General features: G+C 45.1%; 1 protein-coding gene across 10 annotated transcripts in view; it reads right to left on the bottom strand.

The window, feature by feature from the left end:
- The window catches only part of LMAN2L (lectin, mannose binding 2 like), a 34,053-nt gene extending 21,433 nt beyond the window's left edge, over window positions 1-12,620 (bottom strand). For 2 of the 10 annotated variants that reach the window (XM_008052720.2, XM_008052719.2), the window contains exons 1-4: window positions 12,382-12,614; window positions 10,820-10,938; window positions 7,508-7,625; window positions 6,619-6,701 (exon numbers count right to left, since the gene is read on the bottom strand). In XM_008052720.2, coding sequence (XP_008050911.1) covers window positions 6,619-6,701; window positions 7,508-7,625; window positions 10,820-10,938; window positions 12,382-12,568 — 507 coding nt within the window. In that variant the 5' untranslated portion in view covers window positions 12,569-12,614. Of the gene's footprint in view, window positions 1-6,618; window positions 6,702-7,507; window positions 7,626-10,314; window positions 10,393-10,819; window positions 10,939-12,367 lie in introns of all 10 variants that reach the window. The other 8 variants (XM_021709821.1, XM_021709818.1, XM_021709822.1 and 5 more) reach the window with 6 other exon arrangements.
- Window positions 12,621-21,515: the final 8,895 nt, after the last annotated feature.

Here is a 21,515-nt window from a genome sequence, read left to right on the forward strand (position 1 = left end):
ACACACACACACACACACAGTTAGCTGTAGTTTTTAATAAATGCCCTTTAACAGGTTGAGGACATTCTCTTCTATTCCTAATTTGTTGAGTGTTTTATCATAAAGAGGTATTCAATTTTATTAAATACTTTTTCTTTATGTATTGAGATGATCACATGGTTTTTATCCTTTGGTTTATTGATATGTCTTATCATTAACTTTTGGATGTCAAACCAAGCTTGAATTCCTGGGATAAATGCACTTGGTGATGATTCATAATCTTTTTTTATATGTTGCTGGATCTGGTTAACTAATATTCTCGAGTGTCTATATTAATAGATATTGGTCTGTAATTTTCCCATGTTATCTAAGGCTTTGATAACAAGATAATACTGGCTTCATAGGATGAATGAGTTAGTGTCCACTCCTCTTATATTTTTTCTAAGGGCTTAAGAAAAATTGGTATTAATTTTACTTTATTTTTTTGAGTTGGAGTCTCACTCTGTCACCCAGGCTGGAATGCAGTAGCACACTCATGGCCAACCCAGCATCGACCTGTTGGGCTCCAGCAATCTGTCTGCCTCAGCCTTCCAAATAGCCAGAACTACAGGAGTACACTACCATATCCGGCAAATTTTTTTTTTTTTTGAGTTGGAGTCTCACTCTGTCATCCAGGCTGGGGTACAGTGGCACGCTCATGGCCATCCCAGCATTGACCTGCTGGGCTCAGGCGATCCTTCCGCCTCAGCTTTCCAAGTAGCCAGAACTACAGACACATACTACTACACCCAGCTAATTTTTTTTCTTTTTTTTTTTTTTTGAGATGGAGTCTCATTCTGTTGCCCAGGTTGGGGTGCAGTGGCACGCTCATGGCCACCCCAGCATCGACCTGCTGGGCTCTGGTCATCTGTCTGCCTCAGCCTTCCAAGTAGCCAGAACTACAGGCGCATGCGCTACCCCGCCTGACTAATTTTTTTTTCATTTATTGTAGAGACAAGGTCTCACCAAGTTGCCTGGGCTTGTCTTGAATCTGTGAGCTCAGGCAGTCCACACACTTTGGCCTCCCAAAGTGTTAGAATTAACAGGCTGAGCCATCATGCTGGGCCAATTTTACTTTATATGTTTGGTAAAATTCACTAATGTAGCCATCTGAGCCTGGGTTTTTATTTATGGGTCATTTTTTTATTACTAATTCAATACTTTCATTTGTTATAGGTCTATCCAGGTTTCCAATTTCTTTTTTTTGAGTCAGGGTCTCACTCTGTTGTCCAGGCTGGAGTGCAGTGCCAGAACCATGGCTCACCACAGTCTCAGTCACCTTGGCTCAGGCGATCCTTCTACCTTCGCCTCCTAAGTAGCTGGGACTACAGACACATGCTACCATGCCCAACTGATTTTTTTATTTTTTTGCAGAGATAAGGTCTTGCTATGTTGCCCAGTCTGGTTTCGAACTCCTGGCTCAAGCAATCCTTCCACCTTGGCCCCCCAAAGTACTGGGATTACTGGCATAAGCCAGCATGCCCAGTCTGTTTATTTCTTCAATTAATATTTTAACAGCTATTTCTGTTCTGGCAATCTTTCTGGGCACAGATAGTATCTTGTATTCCCAAATATTGAAGCTCTTTGTTAACCCATCTAAATTACAATCACTTTATTGCTGATGGGGAAGCTAAGTATCTGTATCTTTGCATAATCTCCTGATTTCAGAGTGCTGAGCCTAAACTCCCCTTATATACTGAATTCTCTCATCCCCTTCTCAAGTGAATTACTATTATTTTCCCAATATTTCCCCATGAACTAATGTGATAGAAAGTAAGTTAAGTAACAGGGTCATGTGCACTCTGGTGACAAAGGAACAAGAAACCAGAGAAACGTTTTTACAAGTACCTTGAGGAATTTCATGAATTGTTTCAACACCCTGCTGCCTGCTCTTTGTCCTCCTTGTCCAGTACATTTTCTGTACACATACCACAGTCATTTGCAAGTTTTCAAAAGGTACAGTATTTGTCACCCGCTTCTTAAGTGCCCAAAATAATGAGACTGGAGTCTCTGGAGTCAGACTCACTGCTTGTGTGACACTAACAAGTTTTATAAACTTTCTCCATGAGCTTCAGTTTGTTTGTTTTTTTAAAATTATTTTTAGGCCAGGCTCGGTGGCTCAGCCTGTAATCCCAGCGCTTTGGGAGACCGAGGTGAGTGGATTGCCTGAGCCCGTGGGTTCGAGACCTGCCTGGGCAACTTGGCAAGACCTCATCTCTACAATAAATTTAAAAATTAGCCAAGCGTGGTAGTGTGCGCCTGTAATTCTGGCTACTCAGAAGGCTGAGGCGGAAGGATCGCCGGAGCCCAGCGGGTCGAGGCTGTGGTGGCCGGGAGCGGCCACTGCACTCCAGTCTGGGCGACAGAGTGAGACTCCAACTCAAAAAAAAAAAATTATGTTTAAAGAGACAAGAGTCTTGCTATGCTGCTCAGGCTGCCCTCGAACTCTTGTGCTCAAGCAATCCTCCCACTTCAGCCTCCCAGTAACTGGGATTATAGGCACATAACACTGTGCCTGGCTTTTCTTCAGTTTCTTACCCATAGAGATAGTATCATCTACCCAAAAGCATTATAATAAGTAAACGGTATGTACAAAAGGGCTTAGAACAATGCCTGGCACCTTTATGTATGATATTTATTGGGATGTAGAAAGGAGGATACTAGGGCAACCGCTTCAGGTCCCCTACACTGTGAGAGCTTTTCTGTCCTCTCAATAAATCCTTCTTTTTAAAAAAAGAAAACAAGAAAAGAAGATATTTTCTATAAAATCTCTAGACTGAATATAAGCTCTAAGGATTGAAAATGCATAGGAGGGCACATGAAAATAATAAATGTCTTCATTCTCAAGAAAGTCAACCTGGCAGGAGAAAAAAAATGGATGCAAGATGGTAGAACATCCTATTTAAAAGCATGGTCCCGCCGGGTTCGGTGGCTCAGCCTGTAATCCCATGTCTTGGGAGGCTGAGGTGAGTGGATTGCCTGAGCCCGCGGGTTCGAGACCCGCTTGGGCAACTTGGTGAGACCTCATTTCTACAATAAATCAAAAAATTAGCCAGGTGTGGTAGCACGCGCCTGTAGTTCCAGTTACTTGGAAGGCTGAGGCGGAAGGATCACTGGAGCCCAGTAGGTCGAGGCTATGGTGGCCGGGAGCGGCCACTGCACTCCAGTCTGGGCGACTCCAACTCAAAAAAAAAAACAACCATGGTCTCTGGGATCAGGTAGACCTGTGCTCTATCCTATATCGGCTATTACCTTGAACAAGACATTGAACTTCTCTAAGCCTTTATTTAATCACTGGTAAAATGAGAAAAATACTGAATATAAGAAGGTTTGGTGAGGATTAAGAGAATATTTGCAAAGTACCTGGCACATAGTAACTATCTAATAACAAGAACTGATTTCATTAGCTGTTAAAACTTAGTTTTAGCCGGGCTCGGTGGCTCAGCCTGTAATCCCACGCCTTTGGGAGGCTGAGGTGAGTGGATTGCCTGAGCCCACGGATTCGAAACCCACCTGGGCAGCGAGACCTCATCTCTACAATAAATAAAAAAATCAGCCGGGCGTGGTAGCGCATGCCTGTAATTCCGGCTACGTGGAAGGCTGAGGCGGAAGGATCACCGGAGCCCAGCAGGTAGAGGCTGCGGTGGCCAGGAGCGGCCACTGCACTCCAGTCTGGGCGACAGAGTGAGACTCCAACTCAAAAAAAACAAAAACAAAACAAAACAAAAACAAAAAAAACTTAGTTTTATAAGAAAACAAGGACCTGATGTTAGTCCAGGGGTTCTCAGCCCTGGCTATACATATGAATCACCTGGAGAACTTTAAAAAAGCAAGCTTAGGCTGGGCACAGTGGCTTATTCTTATAATCTCAGAACTTCAAGAGGCCGAGTTGAGAGGACTGCCTGAGCCCAAGGGTTTAAGACAAGTCTGGGCAACTTCGTGAGATCTTGTCGCTATAATAAATCAAAAAATTAGCTGGGCATGGTGCTATGTGCCTGTAGTTCTGGTTACCTGGAAAGCTGAGGCAGAAGGATCACCTGAGCCCAGCAGATCGAGGCTGCAGTGGCTGTGATTGCACCACTGCACTCCATCCTAGGTGATACAGTGAAACTCCAACTTAAAAACAAAAACAAAAGTTGGGCACGGTGGCTCACGCCTGTAATTCCAATACTTTGGGAGGCCGAGGCAAGAAGATTGCCTGAGCCCAGAGATTCGAGACCAGCCTGAGTGACTTGGCAAGACCTCATCTCTACAACAAATAAAAAATTAGCCAGGCGTGGTGGTACACAACTGTAGTACCAGTTACTTGGAGGGCTGAGATGGAAGGATTGCCTGAGCCCAGCAGGTCAAGGCTGCAGTGGCCATGAGTGTACCACTGCACTCCAGCCTGGGCGACAGAGTGAGACTCTGACTCAAAAAGAAAAAGAAAAAAATAAAAAATAAGTGCTTTGACTGCACTTCAGACAAACTGAATCAGAATCTTAGGGGTTGAAGCCTAGACATCAATATTTTTCAGAGCTTTCCAGGTAATTGAAACAGCAGTTGAAGGTGAGAACCACAATAGCTAGCCAGAAAAGAAGTCCCAGTTCCTAGGCCAGGTGCAGTGGCTCACACCTGTAATCCCAGTTCCTAGGCCAGGTGCAGTGGCTCACACCTGTAATCCCAGCACTTTGGGAGGCTGAGACGGGAGAAGTGCTTGAGTCCAGGATTCAAGACCAGCTTGGGCAAACATAGTGAGACTCTGTCCCTACAAAAAAAAAAAAAAAGAAGGCCCGACTCTATCTGAGACCAGTTATTTTAATTAGCATTACTTTCCTTACAAAATAAATTAATCAGGCCAGGCACTATGGCTCATGCTTGTAATCACAGCACTATGGAGACTGAGGCAAGAGGATCGCTTGAGTCCAGCAGTTTCAGACCACCCTGGGCAACGAAACAAGACCTTGGCTCTAGAAAGTAATTTTAAAAATTAGCCAGCTGTGGTAGCATATGCCTGTATTCCCAGCTACTCAGGAGGCTGAGGCAGAAGCATTGTCTGAACCTAGGAGTTCGAGGTTGTGGTGAACCATGATTGTGCCACTGCACTCCAGCCTGGGTGACAGCGTGAGACTCTGACTCAATGAGTCCAGTCTGGGCAACACAGTGAGACCTCTTCTCTACAAAAAAAAAAAAATCAAAAAAATTAGCCAGGCATGGCAGCACTTGTTGGTAGTCCCAGATGCTTAGGAGGCTGAGGTGGAAGGATCAACTGAGCCCAGGAGGTTGAGGGTGCTGTCAGCCCTGATCATGCCACTAAACTGCAGCCTTGGTGACAGAGGGAGACCTCCGACTCAAAAAACATAAAATAAAATGAAATGAAATAAACCCATTAGTTCTACCCTTTCAAATCAGAATTACTACTATCTCATGGTGAAATGGAAGCTAAAAGAATCTGTACAATTTGCTTCTGGGAGAAACGAAGAAAACGGTTTAAAACTCCCATCAAGCCCTATAGCTGACATCTCCTTCAGATGCATTTCTACCTACTCCTATTTCCTCAGCCTGACTGCAAATCTAGTCATGACCCTCTCTCTGTCGCCCAGGCTGGAGTGCAATGGCACTCACAGCCACTGCGGCCTCAACTTGCTGGGCTCAGGCAATCCTTCTGCCTCAGCCTTCCAGTAGCGGGAACTACAGGCACGTGCCACAACACCTGGTTAATATTTTGATGTATTGTAGAGACGAGGTTTTGCCAAGTTTTCCAGGCTGGTCTCGAACCCCTGGGCTCAGGCAATCCTCTTGTCTCCACTTCCCAAAGTGCTAGGATTACAGGCATGAGCCACCGGGCCCGGCCCAAAGTTTCTTTTAAGTTTGAAGTTTTTCATAATAAGCCTTTGGGGAAAAAAATAATGTGACCTCTGTCTCCATTTCTAATCCTGTCTTCCTTGCAAAATATTACTTAGCTATAGGATGCCCAGCAACAACCTGTGATAATAATTTCCCCACCATCTGATTGCAATGCCATAGGACAGAAAATGTACAAATTTGCTGTCGATAGAAGAAAGTACTGAAGAACCCTCAGGGTCAACTAACAAAAAGCAAGAAGCTTTGCCAACAACCAGATACTAGGTTCCAACAAAATGCTGGTTTCACAAACTTTCTTCTAATTATAGTCTTTTCTACAGGCAAGGAGAACTGCTGTTCAGATCTGAGAACAGGTGGAAGAAAAAGATGCTGAAAAGGGTGAGCAAGTTGCAAAAGCGAGCACTGCAGTGATGGATTAAGTTGGGGAGCTGAGTTACATAAATTCAGTTTGCTCTGGTGCTATTCTTGCAGCCAAATCACCAACCAGCCAAGCATGCTCAATTTTACCTAATGTGCACAAGAGAACATTATTAACACTAAAGAAAAGGCCCCTGTTCAAGACAACTATTCCCAAAGGACTGTACAAGCATAAACAATTATCTCTCTAAAAAAATACTGACAAGAACATTAACTTTTGAAGTTCAACAGACCAAGAACTTCTCATGGTACCCTTTGTCCCCTCCTGCACAACATTCCTGAGAGGCAAAGAACTGTGATGTCAGTGCAGCTGACCTAAGCTCTGACACTTGCCATTACCTCTTGCTGCTTCTCCTCATTGGGGTAGGTGTCTATAAATACTCCCAGCCCCACAAATTTGTCCATGTTTCCAAATACAGGCCCTAGAGAGAGAGAACAGATGATGCACAATGAAATAAAGCCAAGAGTTGATAAAGGAAAAACATATCACTATGATGGAGGAAAAGGTGAAATTCAAATGACTCTCAGACCTCTCTTACGATGAGAAAATGCATGTAAAAGTACCCAACACAGTGCATGGCCTGTCCCAAGTGCCCAGTAAATATCTGCAGTTGTTTGTTGTTGAAGGCAGGGGAAAGAGAGAAGGCCACTGCAACCTCATTTACCATGATGGCAGTTCCCTGATCCAAACTGGTTGTTAAGGTGCCCCTACAGAATGCTGCTTCACAAGCACTTGGTGAAGAGTATGCCCCCAAGAGAGAACTGAATTCCCAAGTCATACTTCTTGTTGCAAAAGAGATAAGGTTAAATCAGGTTAAGCCTGCCATCTACTTGGAGCAATGGCTTCCACACAACAAGAAAAAATAGATAACTCTTCTCTTGATTCAACAGTGCTAAAATCGTTCATTGTACATGCCCAGAAGAAATCATTTCACCCAATCATCAATGTTTGGGAGAGCCAGTGCTTTCATCCAGCCAACAGGCCAGGTGGTTTCACAGGGAATCTCAGAAGGAACTAACAAGCAGCAAGTGCCCCAGGATGAGTTGAGTTCAGCAGCTCATTAGGACTCAGACCCCATTCTAGAGCCTAGCCAGGCCAGTGTTCATCCACAGACATCAAGGGAGAGGGAAAACTGCTGACACTGTGAGGAAGGAACTTTTTCAAAAAGAGGGCACATGAGAAAGCAGCCTCTCACACCCACACAAGAGCAACCCAGGGTCCCAATACCTGGCTGCATCCGATCCTTTGTGTACCAGATTGCCAAGCCATCCCCATGCAGATTCTTCTTCCCTTGTCCATGGATTTTGAAGTGCACCTGCAACTCCCAGTCTCTCAGGAAACATGGCTAAAGTGAGAAAGACATTGGAATCAATGAGGAGTGTGAAATGCAAAGCTCTCAAGCCATCGTCAGCAGGCTATAGACTTGGAAAACATAAATGCAGGTAACACTAGGCTACAGGTTAAAACCAAAATCTAAGACTTGCTGTGTGTTTACATCATACAATTAAATGGACTAAGTCATTCAACTGTTTAAGAGATTTAATATAAAAAAATGAAAAAAACTTCTCAATTATCTTCAACATCTCCCAAGAGAAACAGAACAGTACTGCAAAGTTAGAAAAGATAAGACTATGCCAACCTAGACTCCCGTGAGCCTACATCCACCCAGCAGAGTATCTTAGCCTACAGAGTATAGATAAGTGAATTAATATTCATTTGCAACATAAGATCACCTTTCAGATAGAAAGACTAAAAAACTTGGACTTAAAGAAAGGTCAAAGCCTCATTCATTATAATAGAAGAGCTAAGTAATTAAGCAAAGGTTTCCAGGAATAATTAGCAGATACAATAAACAACTCTAATTAGATAGACTTGGCCCTCTGTCAAGCTGAGGGGCAAGCTAGAATTCCCGCGGGAAGGGTAAGTTACATTCCCCCAAATCCCCATGCCCATGGCTAAGAAGAACAAATGTACCAAAGAATACCATACCCACCACAGGGATAGTCTCTGTTGGGAAAACATGAAGAAGGTGAGTTTTTTTTTTTTTAAGTTGCAAAACAAAGTTTATTAAAGAAAGAAGAAAGAATGGGAGACATGCCAGAGCTGGCATGGGCGAGAGAAACTGCCAGAAGATAATAATGAGACCCTTGTTTTTCTTTTTTGAATTTTTATCAAAATCTGGTAAAAATGGAGATGGAGGCAAGTAGATGTTTAAGTACTTCAAACAGTTGAACAGTTTCAAGGGGAAACCAGACTAGTTATTTGGTTTAGCGAGGCTTCTGGTTAAAGGCCCACAGTGAAGAAACAAGGGAAGAAGGAGCAGATAAACTGGCAGGGTTCAGTCAGAGGCTTTCCAAATAAACTGTTCTGGCTCTTGAGCAACATATTGCTAGATCACTTTCAGTTTTCGTTTCTATTTTCTGGGATATTTTCTAAAAGTGTTAGTATTAGGAGTACATAGTCAAAATGAAAGAGAGCTGAGTACTTCTGCATTCAGCAAGGAACCCTGAAATCTCCAACAGCTTACTCTGCCCTGATGACCTCAGTCCCTGTCTTGTCATTTCAGGTTCTTATCTCTCTGCTACTTCATTTCTATTACAGAGAAAGACTGAAATTCAGTGGCAGGAAGCTGCCCTACAGCCAGTAAGTAGGCATTATGCCCCTGGGAAGACGGCAGGGCCAGAGAAGTTTACACTGAGCCAACAACAGGTGTCTGCCACTGACTTTTGACCTCCTTACACAAAATGACATACAGTTTTGCTTGGGGCTATGTCTAACAGTGGACCTGAAATTTTTCTGCACGTTGGACTCACCCAGGGAGCTTTTTAAAATCCCAATGGTCAAGCTGCACTCTATTCCAATTAAATCAGAATCTCTGGGGGTGGGACCCAGGCATCAACTCTAATGGATAACCAAATTTGAGAACCACTGCTCGAACAAATGCATCCTATTCAAATAACTCAGAAACAAGTTCACAGCTCATTGTGATAGCTAGAAAACAGAGAATATAGGGATCAAAGAATCTGGAAAAGGGAAAGAGAACTAGATGGTAGACTAGAATAGTTGTTAAAGAGTTGTATGGAGACCTAGCAAGACAGCAGCAAAGTACTAAGCCTTGAACATATCGTTTAGTAATCCTCAAGAGCCCCCATCAAGGAAACTTGTAACAGTGTAAGATATGACAATATATACGTCTGTAACCATCTTAAATCTCCACAGTCTTCTTATGCCTATTGTCTTATTTTACTCTCACAACAACCTTGGTATGCAAGTAAAACAGACATTATGAAGCTCATCTGACAGATGGAGAACTGGAAACGAAGAGGTTAAATAACCTGCCTAGAGCTCACAGTCCAGGACAGAGCACGATCTAGAACCCAAGTCTTTGAACTGCCCTTTACCTCTTCTACCAGAACACAATGCTCTGCACCGTGTCCAAAAATGAGCTTAGTACTACAATCTGGGTTAAGGGGCCAGTTTCTGCAGACAGCTCATGAAGAAATTTCTTTTACCCATCTGCTCCTTTAGAATTCTATGCCACAGAAAATGAAGAGACAAAATAAATAGTTCTCTTTCCTGAGGTTCCCTAGAAAAATCATGTAAAAGCAAGTTCTTAGCTTACAAGAGCTCAAGAAAAAAAAGTATCAAATGATGCCAAGGTCATCCCCAAAAGTAAAGTGATCATAAAAGATTAGAAAGAGCCGGGCTCAGTGGCTCAGCCTGTAATCCCGCGCCTTTGGGAGGCTGAGGTGAGTGGATTGCCTGAGCCCGCGGGTTCGTGACCTGCCTGGGGAATTTGGCAAGACCTCATCTCTACAATAAATCAAAAATTAGCCACGCGTGGTAGCACGCGCCTGTAGTTCCAGCTACTTGGAAGGCTGAGGCGGAAAGATCACCGGAGCCCAGCAGGTCGAGGCTGTGGTGGCCGGGAGCGGCCACTGCACTCAAGTCTGGGTGACAGAGTGGGACTCCAACTCAAAAAAAAAAAAAGATTGGAAAGAGCCCTGGAAGCTAAGAAGAAAGCATCATCTTACACTTGTACAAAATCACAGTGCAGCCACACCAGGAATACTGCATTCACTTCTTGCCACATCTCAAGGAATACAATGTAGCTAGAAAAGGTCCAGAGAAGGACAAATAAAATGACCAGTGGCTCAGAGGGCTTTCATGTGAAAAATAACATAACAAGGTGGGAGGGATATTGGGATGAAGTCTGGGATCAGAGTAGCTCTTCTACTTTGCAAAGCAAAGTAGTTAAATAGGAGTTATGTTATTAAGTACTATCAGGGCAATCAGGAGTTAAAGGCATTTCAGAAGACACACTCAAAATGAATTATTTGCTGTAATTAGGGCAACAGAGAACATTTCCCTAAATATCTGATTTATTATGAAGGTCACGATAATCTCAGAAATAAAGATCCTTGATATCTACAAAAGACAGAATGCTGAGGATAGACAGTAAAATTAAGTCAATATTGCCACTGCTGAACTTTTCAAGACTTTCTGGGTCATCAACACAGGAGGGAGAGAGATTCTTACCACCCGGTTCCACAAGGCACCCTGTTTACTTTGCATATCTGGGGTAAGGCGAATATATTGGGTCATCACCATAGCATTGCCCATCAGATTCCACAGTGAGGAACTGCCTGTGCCCACACCTACAGGGAGGAAGGAGATCAGTTCATACTCTTCAACACCAATGTTCAGAAAGCCACCACAGAGACTCTGATAGCTGAAGTCATCATTTTTTTTCCCTCTCATGTCATTCAACTCTCACCTTATGTTACTCAAATCTTAAATCCTTACCATCTTTCTAGCTGCCCTTGTCAGGTGAAGACCCTAAAGCTCATCAGAACTATTCCTTTATGCATGCCACAGTAACCATAGCTCAGATCCATTCTTCCCATTTTATATGTGAGGAAACTTTAGCATCATGAAAGGAAAAAAAAAATGTCCCCAGTTATACCAAAAAGAGTTTGACCCTCAGGCCTCTTGGGCTTAATCACACCTTTTCTTTAAACAATCCTTCAGTCTGGCACGGTGGCTCATGCCTGTAATCCTAGCACTTTGGGAGGCCAAGAAAAGAGGATTCCTTGAGGCCAGGAGTGGGAGACCAGCCTAGGCAACATAGCGAGACGTTATCTCTATTTAAAAAAAAAATGAGTTGTATTGATGCGTGCCTGTAGTCCCAGCTACTCAGGAGGCTGAGGCAGAAGAGAAGGATCACCTGAGCCCCGGAGGTCGAGGCTGCAGTGAACTGTGCTCGTGTCACTAAACTCCAGCCTGGGCCACAGAGTGAGAATCCAACTCAAAATAAATAAATAATCCTTCGAATGCGAAGCTACCTCTCCCTGTCCCCTCAGACTAAACTCCTTGAAGACTGAAAATGTTGTGTCTGTATAACCCATAATATTAGCAAAGATACCAGCACAGAGGCGGCACTTTATGCATCTGACTACCCTCAGTAGGAGCGTATACTCTCTTGCACTTGGAGTTGTTTGCTGTCTCAGCGGGGAAACAGACTTGTTAGTTAAACCACTGTATCAATTTTCTGGTGGATAAGCTGTGCTTAGGGTCTGTGAACCTTTAGCAGAGCTAACCAGTCGCTTTCACCAAGAAGGCCCCAAGACTGGACAAGAGCAACTGTTCTACCCGGCAACAGAATTTTCTCTCTCTCACTCTGGCCAAGTTCTACCCCAGTTCCTCCTCCTGCATTTTTAGCACATCCACAGGTTCATCCCGAGTCCGGCTGATTGCTAGTGGCCCTCAATCACTCCTCCCCAGTCTCAGGTCTCTCCTTTTCCAACACTCCTCCTGTCCAAGTCCGAGCTCCCCTTCGTCTGAGCCTAGCACCAGCGGCACCCGTGAGCCCTGGCTCTACATGCTGGAAACTTCCAGAGGTTGGGGGAGGGGGCGACGGAGAGCTGACCACTGCCCTTTGGACCTGTGGCTCTCAAACGCAGACGGAGTCCCCGTGGGCCCCCGTCCACCGCCCGCAGTTTCCTCAGGGCCAAGAAGCCCTCCGCCGCCCCCGCCTCTACCGATAAGCTCAGATCGCGGAGCCCTCCCACTGCACGACCACCTCGCCCCGGGCGCCTCACCCTGGTAAGGCTTCGACAGCGAGTGCTCCCGTTTCAAGTACTCGAACGTTTGACCCGCCCCGACTCGCCGAGGCCCCTGCCCAGACCCCAACAAGAGGAGAAGGAACAACATGCTGGACCCTTCCCGTGCCGGCAAATGCCGCCGCCACCGCTGCCACCACCCAGAGGGTCCCAGAACCGCCGCCATCTTTCCCACCGCCGTCCCTTCACCAAAGGCCCGCCCCGTCGCCCATCCCATTGGCCCGTAGAACCACTACCCCAGGTGTCATTGGCTCTCGTTGAGTCTCTGCCCCCCCACAGGTAAGCATGTCACCGATTGGCTGGCTTGGGCATCAGTTGCCTTGCCAACCCAGAAAGGGGGCGTGGCTGAATGCCCAGCCTCCCTTGTTTGTATTCGTCTCTGTGCCTGCTGGGATACAAAGTTATTTACAGTTTGTTTCTGCGTTCAACGTTCCTTCCGCTCCCAAGCAAACGTTCTATCCTCTCTGCCACCGTACCCTCCTGACCGCGTAACTCTCAGCCAGGAGCATACATCACTGACAGGCGGCCGAGCGCGGTGGCTCCCACCTTGTAATCTCAGCACTTCCGGAGGCCGAAGGGAGAAGATTGCTTGAGCCTGGTAGTTCGAGACCATCCTGGGTAACATAGTGTAGATCTCATCTCTACAAAGAAATTGAAGTTAGCCGGACGTAGTGGCGCATATCTATGGTCTCAGCTAGTCAGGAGGCTGAGGTGGAAGGATCACCTGAGCCCAGGAGGTCGAAGCTGCGGTGAGTCGTGATCGTGCCACTGCATTCCGGCCTGGGCGACTGAGTGGGTGAGACCTCCCTCCCATTGGGGGGGAAAAAAACAAAAACAAAAACCTGGGCGACCGAGTGGGTGAGACCTCCCATGGAGGGGGGGACCTGAAAGGAGATATGGACAAATCTACAGTTAAAATAGATGGCGGGGCGCGGTGGCTCACGCCTATAATCGCAGCACGTTGGGAGGCCGAAGTGAGGGGATTGCCAGAGCACATGGGTTCGAGACCAGCCTGGGCAACTTGGTGAGATCTCATCTCTACAATAAATCCAAAAATTAGCCGGGTGTGGTAGCGCGCGCCTATAGTTCCAGCTACTTGGAAGGCTGAGGCGGAAGGATCGCCTGAGCCCAGCAGGTCGAGGTTGCCGTGGCCGTGAGCGTGGCACTGCACTCCACCCTGGGGTACAGAATGAGACTCCCACAAAAAAAAAAAAAAAAAAAGGCGGGCTCTGTGGCACTGTTATCCCAGCACTTTGGGATGCCGTGACGAGTGGATTGCCGGAGCCTGCGGGTTCAAGACCAGCCCGGGCAATTTGGCGAGACCTTGTCTCCACAATTAAAAAAAAAAAAAAAATAGCCGGGTGTGGTAGTGTGCGTCTGTAGTTCTGGCTACTCGGAAGGCTGAGGCAGAAGGATCACTGGAGCCCAGAAGGTCGACGCTGGGGTGGCCGTGAGCGTGCGTGCCATTGCATTCCAACCCGGGCGCACAAGTGAGACTCCAACTCAAAAAACAAAAAAAGATGGGAAATTACCGTTTATAAAAAACTTGAACAGAGCAATCAACTAACTTGATTTGATGACATGTATAGAAACTCGACCCGGCCAGGCTCGGTGGCTCAGCCTGTAATCCCAGCGCTTTGGGAGGCCGAGGTGAGTGGATTGCCTGAGCCCCCGGGTTCGAGACCCGCCTGGGCAGGCGAGACCTTATCTCTGCAATAAATTAAAAAATCAGCCGGGCGTGCTAGAGCACGCCTGTGATTCCAGCTACTTGGCAGGCTGAGGCTGAAGGATCGCCGGAGCCCAGCAGGTCGAGGCTGCCCAGCAGGTCGAGGCTGCAGTGGCCGGGAGTGGCCACTGCACTCCAGTCTGGGTGACAGAGTGAGACTCCAACTCAAAAAAAAAAGAAAAAAAAGAAACTCGACCCAACAACAGCAGAAGACACATTCTCTTCAAATGCAAATGACACGTCTCTTGATAAAGATATTCTGGGTCATGAAACAAACCACAAATGTAAAAGAATCTAAAGCATACAAGTTAATTTATTTAAATTTTATTTTAAAGTTGGGTAAAGGTGAGGATTTAATACATGATTATATTGCCTGCAAGTGAGGTGTGGGCTTCTAGCAAGCCCTCTCCCCCTGATAGTGGACCCGGTACCTAGTGTGTTACTGTGTACCCCTTATCCCTCCTCCCTTCCTTTTTTAGTGTCTGTTGTTCCCACTTTTGTGCTCAGTGACCCTGTCCTGACCCTATCCAGTGATCAGGGTCCTCTTATGAATGAGAACACGCCGTATTCAGTTTTATGTGTCTGTGATAGTTCACTTAGAATGAATGGTCTCTAGCTGCATCCATGTTGCTGCAAAGGACATGATTTTGTTCTTCTTTATGGCTGCATAGTATTCCATCTTGTATATGTACCACATTTTCTTTATCCAGTTCACTTTCAGTGGGCACTTGGGTTGGTTCCATGTTTTTGGTATTGTGAATAGTGCTGCAATAAACTTGTGGGTGCAGGTATCTTTTTGGTGGAGCAATTTATGTTCCTTTGGGTATATTCTCAGAAGTGGGATTCCTGTATCGTATGGAAGTTCAATTTTTAGTTCTTTTTTCTTTTTTCTTTTTTTTTGAGTTGGAGTCTCACTCTATCGCCCAGACTGGAGTGATGTGGCCGCTCCTGGCCACCGCAGCCTCGACCTGCTGGGCTCCAGCGATCCTTCCGCCTCAGCCTTCCGAGTAGCTGGAATTACAGGCATGCGCTACCACACCCAGCTGATTTTTTTGATTTATTGTAGAAATTAGGTCTTGTTGCCCAGGCGGGTCTCGAACCCGTGGGCTCAGGCAATTCACTCACCTTCAGCCTCCCAAAGGCGTGGGATTACAGGCTGAGCCACTGAGCCCAGCTCAATTTTTAGTTCTTTGAGAAAATGCCACAATGTTTTCCACAAAGGTTAAACTAGCTTACATTCTCACCAACAGTGTAGAAGCATTCACTTTTCTCTGCAGCCTCGCCAACACCTGTTGGGTTTTTTTGACCTTTTAATTATTGCCATTCTGCCTGGCATGTGGCTCACACCTGTAATCCCAGTACTTTGGGAGGCCGAGGTGAGAGGATTGCCTGAGTCCAGGGGTTTGAGACCAGCATGGGCAACTTGGCAAGAGCATATCTCTACAGTAAATCAAAAAATTAGCTGGGTGTGGTGGCACATGCCTGTGGTTCCAGCTACTTGGGAGGCTGAGGTGGAAGGATCATCTCAGCCCAGCAGGTCGAGGCTGTGGTGGCCGTGAGTGTGCCACTGCACTCCAGGGCTGGGCAACAGAGTGAGACTCCAACTCAAAAAAAAAAAAAAATGATAGCCATCCTGACTGTTGTGATGTGGTAGTTAATTGTAGTTTTGATTTGCATTTCTCTGATGATTAGTGAGGTTGAGCGTTTTTTCATGTGCTTGTTGGCTACTTGAATGTCTTCCTCTGAGAAGTGACTGTTCATGTCCTTTGCCCACTTTTTAATGGGGTTGTCTGATTTTTTTTTCCCCCTTTCAAATAGTTTGAGGTCCTTGTAGATCTTGGATGTTAGGTCTATGTCAGATGCATAGCTTGCAAATATTTTTTCCCATTCTGTGGGTCATCTCTTTACTCTTGATTTTTTCTTTTGCTATGCAAAAACTTTTTAGTTTGATAAGGTTAATCTTGGCTTTTGCTGCATTTCCTTTTGAGGAACTGGTCATGAATTCCTTGCCTACTCTGATGTCCAGGAGGATGTTCTCTAAGTTTTCTTCTAACATTCTTGTAGTTTGAGATTTCACATTGAAGTCCCTGGTCCATTTTGAGTTCATTTTTGCATATGATGATAGGTAGGGGTCCAGTTTCATTCTTCTGCATGTGGTTAACCAGGTTTCTCAACACTGTTTGCTAAATATGGTTTCCTTTCCTCAGTGTTTGTTTTTGTCAGCATTGTCAAAGATGAGTTAGTTGAAAGTCCATGGTTTTATTTCTGGATTCTTTGTCCTGTTCCATTGGTCTATGTGTTTATTCCTGTACCAGTGCCATTCTGTCTTGGTTACCATAATCTCATAGTAAAGTTTGAAGTCTGGAAGTGTGATGCCTCCAGCTTTGTTCCTTTTGCTGAGGATTGCTTTCAGGCTCTTTTTTTTTTTTTTGCTTTCATAGAATTTCTTGTCTAGGTCTGTAAAAAATGATGGTGGCAATTTGAAATTGCCTTTGGTAGAAGGGACATCTTGATGATATTGATTCTTCTAATCCATGAGCATGGGATGTTTTTCCATTTGTTTCACACAACTTAATTCTCAAAGCTATCACTTCATTTCTATCCCTCCCTTTATCTTTCTCCTGCACCCCAACAATATGTGTCCAAACTTGTCTTCTGACCACCCTCCTCCAAATGGCCACCAGAGTGATCAAAACCATCTAACCATGGATAGTGTCAGGGTTAAATGAGTCAATATTGATAAAACAGAATAGTGCCTGGCATGTAGTAAGCACTGTTTCATCATCATTATCGTTCTTACTAATGGGGTCTTTGATGTCTTGCCATCACTTCTGAAAAGGAGATTCAAGTGCTTCAATTTGGCACACAAAGCTATCTACCACACGGCCTTGGCCTTGTTGCCCACAGCTCCCTTCTTCCATTTTTATGTTCCAGCCTCCTCTCTTCCCCCTTCTTTTCTACAGGGCACTTCCTTCTGGAGGCCTTCCTCAACTTCCTCAGGCCAAGGTAGATGCCCCTCTCTGAGCTCTCAAAGTGCTTCATGCACATCTCTTACAGAGCACTTGCCAGATCTGTGTTTATGTCTTCCCCAAAGACAACCAAAGTTAACTGTCTCTTTCTTTCCTGAGCATATATTTAATATGAGAAACATGAACATGAGCCTGCTTTATAGATCAACTTTTCTTTTCTTTCTTTCCTTTTTTTTTTAGAGATAGGATCTAACCCTGTCACCCAGGCTGGAGCGTAATGGTGTGATCCTAGCTCACTGCAGCTTCAAACTCCTGGCCTCAAGTGATCCTCCTGCCTCAGCCCCCCAAGTAGCTGGGACTACAGGCGAGCACCACTATGCCTGGCTAAAACAAAATTTTTTTTTTTTGTAGAGATGGGTTCTCCCTATGTTGCCTAGGCTGGTCTTAAACTCCTGACCTCAAACAATCCTACCGTCTTGGCTTCCAACTTTTATAAAATCAGGGCTTTCACAGCCATTGATCTTTAACACTCTCCAAAACAGATTTATGGTGATAAGACATTAGGAATTGCAGTGAATCTATTTATGTCACACACTAGCTTTAAAACCATTCGTGGCTCCCAATTACTAAAATCCAAGCTCCTTAGTGTAACATTCAAGCCCTCTACAACCTGACATAAATCAGGCTGTACACATGTCTATTATAATGTGTGTCACCTGAAATTATGTAGCTCAATTAACAGATTATGGGTTTGTCTCCCCAGCAAGGCTGGGAGTTTTGGGGCCACAGGAAGTAGATCTTACTCATTTCCTATCCCAGACCTCACCCGCTTCCCTACCCAACATATGGAGGGGTTCTAATTTTTTTTTTTAGATTGGAAAATATACTTTATTTAGAAAGTAAACTAGAGAGAGATGGAGAGAGAGAGAGGAGATTCACTTCCCCAAGGTAGGGAAGGGGGCCAAAATTCGGTTCTAATTGTTTTGGAAAAAAAAATTTTCTAGTATTTCTCTGTCAGCTAGATTGTTTTACTATGGTAAAATACATATAAAGTAAAATATACCATCTAACCGTTGCTCTTTGACTTACTTACTGATAAACCAAACCCATCCTAAAATAAAAATCGTTATTCATGCCTTCGTAAGTAGGGAACTGTACATAGTCCAGAGGCATCAAGTACATTCACAGTGCTGTGTGACCTGCTAGCTGGATTTCTGCTAAATTAGCATCAGATCTCTCATTTTAAAATTATTTTGAAGAAAGGAGGAATAAAGGAAAAGGGTGTGAAAGGCAAGATGCACTGGACAATAAATTAGATCCTTTTGGTCAGACTGTTGCAATAGGGAGAATGCTTATTAAGGAGTAATGTGTCAAGGAAAGGGAAGGAGACCTGGGGCTTGAAAGAGGCAGATTAACCAGGGAATCATCATGAGGAAGGGCAGAGAGGGTCTTACCATAGTCATTGAGGAAGGGTGGAAGTGGGTCTTGTCCAGGAATATTCAGGAGCAGGGTAGTCCCTTAAGATTAGCCACTTGTCAAAACACAAAATGGGATGGGGGGACACAAAAACATGGGAGGATTTATTTACTGTAGTTGCTTTCCAGAAGCACAAGGCTCAGATCAGTTCAGTGCTGTCTAGGTGTTGAGGGGTGATGGCCGCAAAGAGAACGAGGAGTCGTGCCCCTCTTCAATACTGCCCCACTCACACATAGAAAGCTGAGTTGAGTTTTGATCTACCAGTCTTTCAGCTGCCTAGTGGTCCCCTTTTTCTCTATGGAATCATCTTGCATGATCTCGGAATTGCGTGATCTAGGGCTGCACAACTTCAAGGCGGGCTGGGGGGACTTTCATATACAACGTGAGCTGTGCATTCCAGCAGGTCTGGGTGATTCCTCCACTTTCCTGTTTTTAAAACCAAACAGGTGCTTCCACTTAGGAGCACCCTGAAGCCTGAAGCCCTTCACCCCATGACAGAGGCTCCAAGGCAGCCTCTTGGAGCTTTCCTCTCCCTCCCACCTCTCACTGCTAAACCTTGCCATTCCGTTAGGATCCACCCAGGACCCAAACCAGGGCCTGACATCTGGCCAGGTATGACAATCCATCCCTCCTCAGTGATCCAATGGGGCCTTGGAGTCAAGTCACTCTCTTCAGCCTCATAGTCACAGCTGGCCAGGTCCCACTGCCCTGTGCCTCCAGTTCCCCAAGCAGACCCTGGAGTGTAGAAGAGGACAACAGGTCTAATATAAGCTGGTCAATTACTCCCCAGCGGTGACTTCTCAATACTGGCCTCCCAACAAGCCACAGTCAATTATCCTGGGGTCCCTTTGAAATACACAGATGCCTGGGTCCCACTCCCAGACACGAGTCAATAGGTCTGGGATAGGGTTTAGCAATTTGGCTTTGGAAATCTCTCCCCTAGAAAATTTAATATGCAGCCCAATTTTTGTAACTGCAGTCCTTTTACATCCAGTGTCTCATTTCAACTTCATAATGACTTGGTATGGTAGACTTTTAGATGATGACATTTGGCTGGGCCCAGCGGCTCATGCCTGTAATCCCAATACTTTGGCATGTGGAAGCAAGAGGATTGCCTGAACCCAGGGATTTGAGACCAGCCTGGGAACCTTGGTGAGACCTCATCTTTGCAATACATTTTTTTAAATTAGCAAGACATGGTGGCACATACTTATGGTTCCAGTTACTTGGAAGGCTGAGGGGGAAGGATCATCTGAGCCCAACAGGTCTAGGCTGCAGTGGCCTTGAGCATTTCACTGCATTCCCCTGTGGGAGAAAGGGCGAGACTCCAACTCATTAAACAAATAAAAAAAAGATTAGGACATTTGTACTCAGTTTGTAGAGTATATCCCAAACAGACTCCAACACCTGAATTTAGAGATAAGATTTAAAGGTTTGCTTTAGAATACTCTAGCAGCCAGGCACAGTGGCTCATGCCTATAATCCCAGCACTTTGGGAGGTGGAGGCAAGCGGATTGCCTGAGCCCAGAGGTTCAAGACCAGCCTGGGTAACTTGGCAAGACCTCATCTCTACAATAAATCAAAAATTAGCTAGGTGTGGTGGCACACATCTGTGGTTCCAGCTACTTGGAAGGCTGAGGTGGAAAGATTGCCTGAGTCCAGCAGGTAGAGGCTGCAGTGGCCATAAGCATGCTACTGCACCTCAGTCTAGGCAACAGAGTGAGAATCCAACTCCAAAAAAAAAAAAAAAATACTCTATTGGAAAATTGTGTGTGTGTGTGTGTGTGTGTGTGTATGTGCGTGCTGGTGAAGGGTAGGATAGGTGACCAAAAAAAGCAGCAGTGTTTTTGGAGCTAGGTTAAGGGTACATGGCAGTCCCTCCAGCTTTATGGGTGTGTGAAAGTTGCCATAATAAAATGCTTTTCAAACTCTCCCAGGAGATGATTAGGAAATATGCTGGATATGCATTTGCGGTGTTTTCTAAATTCCCCTGAGGGAATGAAAACTGTAATTAACTATAATCTAGTAAAGCTCATTGTGACCCATCCAATATAATGTCATAACTAAGGAGAGAGGACTCTGCAATCTAGAAAAATAACAGTGAAGGGATGAAATATGTCAGAGTTGTATAAATTCTGTCTGGGCAGAGGGTATTTCTAAGTATCCTGTGGTGGGTCTCCTTATAACTTTACTCAAATCAAGCCTATTCTCCTAACATATTCACACGGACTTAAGGCTAACACTGTAGTCCTCTTGGCAGTTTCATTTCTCAGTATAAATTAAGAAATTAGTACATATTTTGGAATATCACTTAGTTACTTGTTAGTACAGTCAGTTTCATTTATCTCCCAGTCTGTTCTTTTGTTTGTTTTGTTTTGTTTTTAGTGGGGGGGTTGGGCTGAGGTTTCTCTCTGTCACTCAGGCTGGAGTGCAGTGGCATGATCATGGCTCACTGATCATGACTCACCACATCCCCGACCTCCTAGGTTCAGACAATCCTTCTGCCTTAGCCTCCTGAGTAGCTGGGACCACAGGTGTGTGCCACCATGCCCAGCTAATTTTTTTTTATTTTGCAGAGTCAAAGTCTTGCTATGTTACCCAGGCTGGTCTCAAACTCCTGAACTCAAGCAATCCTCCCACCTCAACCTCCCAAAGTGTTGGGCTTACAGGCATGAGCTACTGTGGGTGGCCTCCCAATCTGTTTATCTGTCAGTGAACTGATAAAAACCAATATCCTGAGAACCAGATCTCAGAACTGTGACAGCTCCTTGAAGCCACAGAGCTCCCCTGGCTTAGGGATTCAGATACCTGCTTGCCACAGACTGGGATGTAAGATTCACTAAGGATTACAGAATGGGGTGGGGTGAAGGAAGAGAACTCCAGCATATCAGAGTTGGAATGAAACATCTACCTTTTTTAAATTTTTTTGAGTTGGAGTCTCA

This window comes from Carlito syrichta, unplaced genomic scaffold, assembly GCF_000164805.1.
Source record: "Carlito syrichta isolate Samal-C Ts95f unplaced genomic scaffold, Tarsius_syrichta-2.0.1 Scaffold287364, whole genome shotgun sequence".
Classification (NCBI taxonomy): domain Eukaryota; kingdom Metazoa; phylum Chordata; class Mammalia; order Primates; family Tarsiidae; genus Carlito; species Carlito syrichta.